Genomic DNA, 10,444 nt, shown 5'->3' on the forward strand with positions numbered 1-10,444 from the left:
AGAGGCATAAAAGCTAAAGTTAAATGTACAGTAAATTATTGAAGAGAGGCAACACGGGAGCACAACTTTAATCATCCTAAACCCAGATCCCATTTGGTGCTTGTCAAGGCTAAAGGACTTAAGCGGGACACAATGTCAGGATATTGGACAGAGAGAAGCAGCAACTACACTGTCGTAGCACTGATGCAGCAAAATTTGTTTTCCATTTCTAAAAACCGATATAACAGAGGATGCTGAGTGCTTCTGGAGAGCATGAAAGATGAAACCTCGTACACAAGGGGTCTTTGATTAAGAGTACTTCACTACAGTACACAAACATTTTGCAGGCACACACACACATTCTTTGTTCCAGTAAAGGTGTAAAGTTGATGTGCACTGGACTGACATGAAAGCCACGTCTCAGCAGCTCTCTGATGACCTCACCGCAGACTCTACTTTTAACCATTTTTTAAAATACCATCTGGCAGACACAAGCTGACTCCCCCAACCCAACCGACAGCTATTTACATTCAGACACACACACACATTCACTAAATTCTTTCATCAGACACAAGGGTGGGTGGCTTCATTTCAAGCTATTCTGCCTTCTTTCTCCTCCCCAATCCTTGCCCCACTTGTGTGAAAAGTGAAATAAGGTCAACTGGGATGCGATACTAATCCTTCTTGATTTTGTGTGATACCTCTTCCTCTCCTCAATCCTTCATCCCCCATATGCTACAGCTAGCTAACCCACTAAGCACTGAAAGAGGAATGACACAGGAATTAATTTTCCTAGACATCAACACAGGAGCACAGATGCAAGATTGCTAGCAGTATGAAATGGGGACAGTATTGTATCAGCACCTATGTATTGATCATACATGTACATGTACATACATGTAGCACAGTGACGGCATCAGCGGTTTAACTCCATTGATAAGACTGTTGTTGTTTTAGTCAGGCTCATCTTTGCTGTGCCAAGCTTCGGCACATTGCATAACTGAACGATGACACACACACACACACACACACACATACAACCCCAGGCCCGGTCTGCACTATGGAGTGCCATCTCGAAGAATTAGCTTGCAACTGGCAACACCAATGAGCAACGAGAAAAGAGAGGGGAAGAGAATGAAGATGCAACAAAACAGATAGAGGAATAAATGAATAAACAAATGATCTGTGACCTGAGAAGAAGCTCCCACACTCTTTAGGCAATAAACTGGAAAGGGAGCTCGACACAAAACGCTTTTTCATCATTTACTAACCCTCTTTCTCTGAATACACTGAAGACGTGCAGAGAGGAGAAGCTGGAGAGTTGCAATCAAAATCCATTACCATCATCACGAACATATAAATTATATACAGTCAGTGTGCTGTTTGATGCATCTGTGAACTACTCTATCAAACAAGAACCTATATCACATTAGAGTCAAATAGCAATTCCTTACATACATTGAAATACAAGGAAATTCCAATCAAAGTTTATTCACAAAGAGAAATATGCATGCACACATACTGTGAAGCTCTCTGGAGAATGTGAGCTACTATTTCAACACTTCTACTTGTGTGTAATATATCAAAGGAAACCCAACCTCTACTTGCTGAGCTACAATTTCTATTTCAACACTTTAAATGGTTCCCATACAGTATTCCAATCAGTGAACTCGCCTCGCCTCAGTAAGGTTCTCCTCTGGCTGCAGACAAAGCTCGCAGGGTAGCACAGTTACTGAGTGAATCACAAGGAAGATTAATGATGAAGATATGTCATAGTCAATCTGTGCTACGACCAAAAGCTGCACAGGGCTACTGCTGCCAGTCACAGCAGTTACTGTGTCTGTTTGTGAATGTGTGTGTACAGAGTTGTCTCTGCAAACATGTATGCACCAGTGTCTGCCTGCATGTGCAAACGTTTGCCCCTCTGTGTATGTCAGTACACATACAGTATTTGCGTGTGCACATTCACTAACATTTGTAAAAGTCAGATACCATTATATGCTTGTGTGCGTGTGTGTGTCTCTGTGCATATATGTGAACGCCTGTTTGTGTGCGTTACCTCTGCCACCTCCTCATATCTCTCTGAAATAATAACTGTGTTTGAGTCTGCATGTGTGTCTGCCTCCATTTGTATGTGTGAGTCCTATGATGTCCTGCGCCTGCCGATGAGATAATCTGGCAGAGCACGGAGTGACAATTTGATCTATTGATCCGCGTCTTGCTGGCTCACAGGGAGTCTCTGAGTTATAGTGCTGCCATCTCTCCTGTGACCACCCAGCAAACACACACATAAAAATACATACGTATACAGACTTTTTGTTGTTTCTATTTTTTTCAAACTCTTTGTTTACATCCAGGATGGATCCTGCCAAAAAACTGGAAAGCTGGTCAGTAAGGCTACACGTTACTGGGGTTGGGTATTGTTTGAAATGTTTCAATTCTAGTGCCGATAAGATACCTTGCTGTAATCTGAGTAATAAATATGTTTTTTATTTAGAACAAGCAGCCATAAAATAATTTTGCCTGAATAAAATATAGTTGTAAATTAGCAAAGTTTCCTTATTTTCTCAATAATATTGGACCGATTGTTTCCCCTCAGACTACGCTGTATGCTCTGTTGAATGTAATTTTTTTTGTGGAGGTTGAATTAACATCATGTTGTGATGATGAAGGTTCAAAATATCATCGCTTATGACACGATCAAACCACCATCACCATCAAACTAACAGCCAAAAATTCTGTGTCGGGTTAAAGTATTCAAATATTCTGTTGTGCTACAAATTAAGTTCTGGCTGGTCAAAAAATAAAGGACATACAGAACAAGGAAATGATGAAGGTTCATTCAATACCTTCAGTCCTACCTGTTACCACAAACACTTTGTCTTAACACCCAAAACCGCTTTTTTTCATTCAGCATTTAAGAACGCTGTATTTCTGCTTATTTTTTGAAACTACATTGCTAACCAGTGGATAACTAAGGTGTATGAACTACTTGCACAGCAAAACCTGTTTTTTAAAAGCTCACGACTTCTTCTGAAAAAGCTTTGCCAATGAGATATTCTGCAGAAAACAATCGAGAGCAGTGTGTGTGTGTGTGTGTGTGTGTGCACTTTGGCATATCTGTCTCACTGCATTACCACACACAGATCAATAAGGATTCTATTCTTGGCCATTAGATCCTGAAGCAGGGGATAACCTGCCTCTCTCACTCTTTCCTATCTATTCTCTTTCACTGCTCTCCCTCATCTATCGGCCTGTCCTCTCCACTGGCTTTCCCGCCAACCTCTATCTCTACTCCCCTCTTTCCTTCCTCCAGACAACACCAAAGGGACATTGTCATCTTCCCAGCTGGACAGTGGAGGCAGAAGCAGAGTCAGTAGCAAGCATCAAACATGGGACAGTTTTGGGGGATCACAGAAATGATTGGCTTTGTGGCTAGAGGGATCAGCCGTCTCCTCAGAGGACTCGCGCACGCATATAAACACTACGTACTATTTCTCTCACACACACGTAAACATCCACACACACACCTCCTGTTCCTGCTGTAATTCTCAGTCCTCTGCTACACTGCCAGGCTGAGGCCCTTGATCCGCCACTTCCTGTAATCCTCTATGGGAGAGGGGTGCAGCCAAATGTCCTGGCAGGCCAGCCAGGCAAACAAACACACATACACACAACCATGCATAGACACCAATAGCCACCAGTAGCTACTAACTGTGAAAATAATGACCTCCTGGACAAAGATGTGTATCAGTGCAGGAGTCCCAGGATATCTTTCACAAAAACCAACCTGCAACTTTCCAAAACTTAAACTAAAACACATCAGAAAACAAAGCCCACGAGCTGAAGCACAGCAACATCAAAAAAATATGAATCATGGAATCTCCATTATGCACCCTTCATCTGTGCCACGCTGGTATCATTGCCATCAGATAAAAAGACAAGGCTGACTGAACAGCAAATGACAGGGGAAGAGAACGGCACCAAAGAATAGATGGATGACTCCCAATTCACCTTCCTCTGACTCTGATAAGACTCTATCAGATCCACATCACTCAAACACAAGAGAGATTCATATGTTCCATTTCAGAGTGACCAGTTTCAGCCAGCAGGAACCATCTGACAAGATCATTTCACCCAAACTCTGAATAGTCAGAGAGAACGTGTTGTGATCTTTAAGCTGATTGGTTATAGGCTTCTTTCATGCCACAAGTACAGCCTTTTTTCTGAGTTTATCCAGTCTGGAGCTCACGAGAGTAATGTACCAGCCAGCAAGACATGAGCCCATTAAGCTTATTCACCGGTTCCCACGTCAGCCCTGAAATAGCATTTCTACCAGAGCAGGGATTTCATCTCCTATCCACTAATGCTTGTGTACCACTGACCAAATCTGCTCTGCTTTGGATGAAGAAATTCATGTGAATCTTTCAGTTGAATCTTGTGGAACATTCAGTCATCTCTGGAAAAAGTGGTTGATCATTATCCTCTCTGTCTCCCTCGCTCTGATTTTAAGAAGAACAGGAAACATTGAAAGAGGTAAATGGACTGCCCACCATCATCTGATAATCATGAATCTGTCGTCTCATCCTCCTCTGTCTGCGAGTGGCTGTTTATATCATCACCTTTCCAGCTCAGGTGAACGAGACTGAGTCACACAGCCATAGCTGCCAGCAGGTGGGAACGAGGGACAGCCAAGCGGACAGCTCTTCATCACACCGTAATGAGCTGGCAAAGGTTGTCGGACAGGCAGGAGAACACATGGAGGACCTGTTAAAGCAGCCTGACACAGGCGAGCTTGCGGGCGTTCTCTGAAACTATACGACTCCCCGCGGTGCCATTTCATGGCAAGCTGTTGTCCCTGTTTGTGTAAACGTCCTCATAATGCAAGGAAGCTGATGCAAGCTACCTCAGCAAGCTAATTCTGCGGCTGAATTGCAGCACATTCTTCAATGTTTAGATAAGTGCAGGCTTTTCACTGACTTTTCCTGTGATTTAAAATGTGTGAGCAGGTGTGCAACAGTCTGGCAAGGTCAGTGAAAGCAGTGAAATTATCTTATCATGTTACAACATCTAGAACTTGGACTTTATTCTTTATGTTCATCTACTTATTAAAAGTTCCCAAGCACATACAGAGCTCATGGGGACTGGCAACCCGTGAACGCTGCCAAAAACACTTTGGCACACTTGGAAAATATACTGAAAACCCACCAATGTACATCAGCATCTGACTACAGAAGTTCAAACATCTGTTCGCTTACCTGCTGCTGCCTCCCGGGGATGCAGGGCTCAAAGGAGCTGCCACAAGCCACAGTAACCTACAACAGCTCAATGACAACTAAAAGGATACAATCTGAGAGCTCCACTCTGGGTGCCGATGGCCAGTATCTTCTGCACAGGGTCGAAAGCCATGGACGACGGCTGATATGGGAAGCCATGACGGACAGTCTGGGAGATCCACAGAGAGATGGAGAAAGAGAACGTGTTAGAGAGGATATCAATTTGCATTTCGCAGCGGGGGTGTTGTTTTGTCAAAGGATGTCACACACCTGTTTTGGTAAACAAATTGGCACAGATGGATGCAGAAAAGTGTTATGAAACGAATGCAAAGCCGGAAATTGCGCAGACAAGAGAAAATGAAAGAGGGGAACAAATGTTCTCTCTATGCATGGGTACCCTGTTCTTCGTGATAGGCTGATATTTGGCTTTGCTATTTAGGATCCTTTTATAATCACAGACCTATTTTGAGAATTCTTCTCTCTCATTTCTCTCTTTTTTTATCTAATTTTCCTTCTCTCACTGCCTCCCACATGAAGTCGTGATTACACTGAAGTCTAGAAAACATAATACACAGAAAACACACCAATAAGGAGTATTTGGTTATGATTTGTTGCTTTTTTTGTCCACCCTCTGTATATATATGTGTGTGTATTTGAGTGTGTGTGTGTGTGTGTCTGTAGCTTTATGGCATCAGTCAGCCGGTGGTGGGCTGTTGGATTTGTTTGCTTAGCGGCAGAAGGCTAAAGCACGTTACATAAGAAGCACTCAGTGCAGCAGAGACACCTGCCTTCCTCGCAGAGAAACACTACAGCGAGCTTCTGTCCAGACAGACAGCTACGGTGCAGGAGGGAGGTTCAAGTCTTGTTCACAGATACTTCATTAGGATGTCTGACTGTTGATTGACATATTGAGGTTGTTGTAGAAATCAAACCTGCAATCTCTCCTCTAGTCAGTAGACAACAATGTCCCCCAAGCCCTTACATAGTTGTGTTGACTTAACTCCTGATTATGTTGTCTTGTTTTTTAGTAGTTTTTTTCTTTTATTTTTCCGTTATTACCTCTGACAACTTTTAAGATGATTACAGTTAAATACGGTGAAGGTTATAGTAACTCTACCCTAGCCTTGGACTCCTGCACCTTCTGTTGATGTTCCTCTGAACAAACTAGAACAATAACCATATTACTTTTACATGATTTTGACATGCAGAGGACCACAAGACTTCTCTATGTAAAATAAGATGAAGACAATCAATGTATTGTGGCAGCTACCTGACCTAAAGGTCATGTTTTCTGCACACTGCCCCACAGGGAAAACAGCCAACATTTTACAAGGATACTATCATTTACAATTCAAATCTACAAATAAAAACCTTAGCCAGAAATCGCACACAATTCCATTACAGTCTTGCGAGTTCATGCGTGGGGAAAATCAATGTGAGCGTAGGGCACACTTGGGGAAATCCTGATTTAACATTATAGGGCACCAAGATGTAGCACACACAGCATGTAAATTGCATGAGGGTTTATTAACTCCATCCACTGTTGTGGCCAATTCAGAGAGGAAAAGCCAGACCCTTTTTTTTTTTTTTCAAACAGACCCCCACTTCAGGCGCCATTAGTCCCCAATGGATCGATGATCTGGGGGCAAAGTAGTGTGTGTGTGTGTGTGTGTGTGTGTGTGTAGACCAGGTATTCCTTATGTTGTGGGGACATAAATCTGCTTACACAGTCATGTTGTGGAGACTCACCTCCCTTATGGGCACAAAAAGCAAATCCCCTTAACAGAAATCATTAATTTTAGGTTGAAGACTTGTTTAAAGTTAAGAGTTATGTTAAGGTTAGGGAAGGATAATGTCCTCTGGAGTGATGGATACACAATCGTGTGTGTGTGTGTGTGTGTGTGTGTGTGTGTGTGTGTGTGTGTGTGTGTGTGTGTGTGTGAGGAAGACAGAGGGTGAGTGAGAGAGATGAGTGTGAGCTGTGTGTATGCGTGAGAGGAGAGATGGAGAAATATGGTGGGGGAGGAAGGGGATGGAGAGACACTGCGAGGAAAAGACAGTGCGAGAAGGGAACACAGACACAGACATACACACACACACACACACACACACTCACATTGACACACACAAACCAAACATCAACCAGAAACCACCGTTTTGCTAATCCAAACCCAGCAGATTATGCAAGAGGGGATCAGTTTGGCCCAACCCCTCGATATAACAGTTCATGCCAGCCGCACATACAGAAAACGCTGGTATTTTACAGAGGGTAATACCTTCTGCTATCATACCTGAAATAACTGAATGGTTTATGAAACTGAATTGAAAATTACAAAGCAGAACATGTAACCATATAGGAACTTACTAATGTTTATTGTCCTGTCGACAGAGCGCACTCGCCATACAGTATGCGCATTGTAGTTATAGGTATATGAACCATGCTTTGGGCAGGCACAGAGCGCTTTAATGATCATCTTTCTAAAAGGAGATTTTGCCAAATGATAAATAAATCTTTAGCCAGCAGGTTCTCGTTTTAGTTTAGAAGACTACAGAGCAAAATGATTTGCCAATAAATTTATTTACTGTGTGAATGGAGCTCACTTGCACCTGCTGTATCCTGGGATGGGATAAGTGCAGCGCAAACTGTGCATAATAATAAAAAAAAAAGACTACATGCGATGGGGCTAGCTGTGATGAATACAGCTGTATAATAATAAAAAAAAAATCATCAGTCTCGCCCACCTTGCAGAGCTGGAAATGCTCGGACTGGAGGGTCTCCTGGATCAGATGGTTCTCCTGTGGCCCCACATGGACAGATGGGGTGGAGGAGGACGCCTCCTTCAAGCCGTCCAGCACCTTCCTGATGTTGAACTTCTTCATTTTCAGACTGCAGAGCACAGAATTGAGATCACCCGCAAAAGATAAAGGGGATAGCCACTTTCTCTCTCATACACACACACGCGCGCGCTCTCTCTCTCTCTCTCTCTTCTGATTTCCTCTGTAAATCTCACATTTTAGTGCTTGTTTTTTAGCGCAGTCTCCATGCTGGAAGGCTCTGCCGCGCGCCGCACAGGTCGCTTCTTGGCGTGTTAAAAATTTGGAGACGGCCGCTGAGATGTTGGTGCGTCGGTGTAATTTGCTCGGAGTCCGTGCTGTGCCCCACTGCGTCTCGGTGGCTCCGCTCTTCCTCTCGGCTTTCCCTCCCTCCCCTCACGGCTGTGTGCGCCGCTCAGACAAGGCGGAAACGCAGCGCAGCGGTGGTGCTGCAGCTCTTGCGCATGTCTGACAGAGCAAAGACTTCAACACAAAATCCCGCCACCTTGCCAGCCCACCCCCTCTCTCTCTCTTTCTCTCTCCCTCTCTCTCTTTTTCTCTCCTCCTTTCATCTGCCCCCAGCGACAACGCCCCCCCTCCCATCCCTCTCTCCCACGCACACATAGTAGGTTTTGCTCCACTGCACCTGGTGATGCTGGTGATGTTGGGATGCTGCAGCGGTGTGAGTGTCTGTAGAAAGAGAAATGCAGACAGACAGACAGACAGGGGCTCAGTATTATTCTATCCTCTACACATCCCTCGCCCTATCCACTCCGCCTCTGTTTGTGTGCTTGTGAAGAAGGTTCGCCATATTAAAGGCCATCCTAAACCACAGTGGATAGTGGAAGTGCACCATAAAACCTTGCTGTGCCAGAATGGAGAATTAGGAAGAAGAGAAAAAAAAAACACTAATGTGCCACATTTTCCTGACAATGTATTTTTCATGGTGGGGTTAGACAAATATTAAAGATTATGTGTTGAATATTTATCACCTTGTCCAGAAATTTGATGTTTGACTTGTATGTCCAGGCATCCAATTAAAAAAAGAACATATCATGTAAGTCTATTACAGGACACAGTACTATATGCTGATTTGGTTTCATTGTTTAGGGATGAAACCAAGCAATGCATTTAGAAGTAATGCATCTATCTGTATCCATGGTGATGGCTGTTTCCTACTTATGGTGGAGTCCCACAGTTTACCTGTTATTTACACCCTCCCTCTGAATATGGAGAACCTTCCACAGCTGCAAGTGCGACCTTATGCAGGAGTAACACTTAACAGCGAAGAGGCAGCGAGGAGGGTTTAGTATGGAAAAAGCCCCTAGGGTGACCTTACATGTCCTGCCTGACCTTAACTATGTTGCTTAACTGAACTTTACTTACGTCATCTTAACTGATGCAACACATTAAATGTCAAAAGCCAAACCTCAAACAAGTTCATCCAACACCGAGAATCTTTATCCGAATCTGGGGTTAGGGTAAGGACAGAGGGTGTCGTACGCTGTACAGAGCTGTTCATAAGCACTTCAAGGCAAATTTCCGATTTGTGATTTTGCGCTATATAAATAAAACTAACCTGATACTTGATTTTCCTTCATTTGCATGTGTCAATCTTCAGGCAGGTCAAGATTTCAATTATGCAGTTTTATCTTCTGCTTTTCAACTAATACTGGGGTATAAATCCTTTCAATTAAAAAACTGTCCCCACCATGACAGCACTATATTAGGATTTAATTATCTTGCAGAATGATGTGCTTCAGTTTGGGACATCTATGTTTGAATTCTCTTCAAATTATTTTACATTATTTACTATATACTGTAGTGGATATGTTGAAGTGGTGCAGTTAGTTAACATTAGTTAGTTTGCATGTTCTCACTGTGTCCGGTTTCCTCTCACAGCCCAAAAATAGGCAGATTAGGCTAATTGGTGACTCTAAATTGCTGAGGGTGTGATTGTAAGTGTGAATGACTGTCATGAGCTGGGCTCCAGGCCCCTGCAAAGGATACACAGGACATTGGAGCTATCACAAAACAAGAAAATACATTCTCCTGGGTTGTGATGTTCACCTGAACATTAAGCCTGGGGATAGTAATTATGATAACTTTACTACATCTGGAATGTGGGATCAATGCATGCATTCTGCTAGACTTTTTATGAGTTCTCTCTTGCTGCAGACCTCTAAATTCATGACCACCATACATCCCACAAGCAACAACCCTGGGCTCAGGCAGTGAGCTCAAATCAGGCCCTTAAAGGCTGAAAAAAAAAAAAAAAGCATCTCCAAATAAACCCCATCACCTCAGAGGTCCCCATCATGGTATTCTTTCAGTACTACTGACAGGCAGTGATCTGCCAGGAGCAGCTGCAATAA

The 10,444-nt window shown here is 43.3% G+C and overlaps 1 protein-coding gene across 5 annotated transcripts in view; it reads right to left on the reverse strand.

Annotated features, from left to right (window-relative positions):
• Positions 1–8,537, reverse strand: part of stxbp5a (syntaxin binding protein 5a (tomosyn)) — a 99,785-nt gene extending 91,248 nt beyond the window's left edge. For 2 of the 5 annotated variants that reach the window (XM_067572306.1, XM_067572304.1), the window contains exons 1-2: positions 7,998–8,537; positions 5,327–5,424 (exon numbers count right to left, since the gene is read on the reverse strand). In XM_067572306.1, coding sequence (XP_067428407.1) covers positions 5,327–5,424; positions 7,998–8,135 — 236 coding nt within the window. In that variant the 5' untranslated portion in view covers positions 8,136–8,537. The remainder of the gene's footprint in view (positions 1–5,326; positions 5,425–7,997) is intronic. The other 3 variants (XM_067572307.1, XM_067572305.1, XM_067572303.1) reach the window with 2 other exon arrangements.
• Positions 8,538–10,444: the final 1,907 nt, after the last annotated feature.

The sequence above is a fragment of the Thunnus thynnus genome, chromosome 18, assembly GCF_963924715.1.
Source record: "Thunnus thynnus chromosome 18, fThuThy2.1, whole genome shotgun sequence".
NCBI lineage: Eukaryota > Metazoa > Chordata > Actinopteri > Scombriformes > Scombridae > Thunnus > Thunnus thynnus.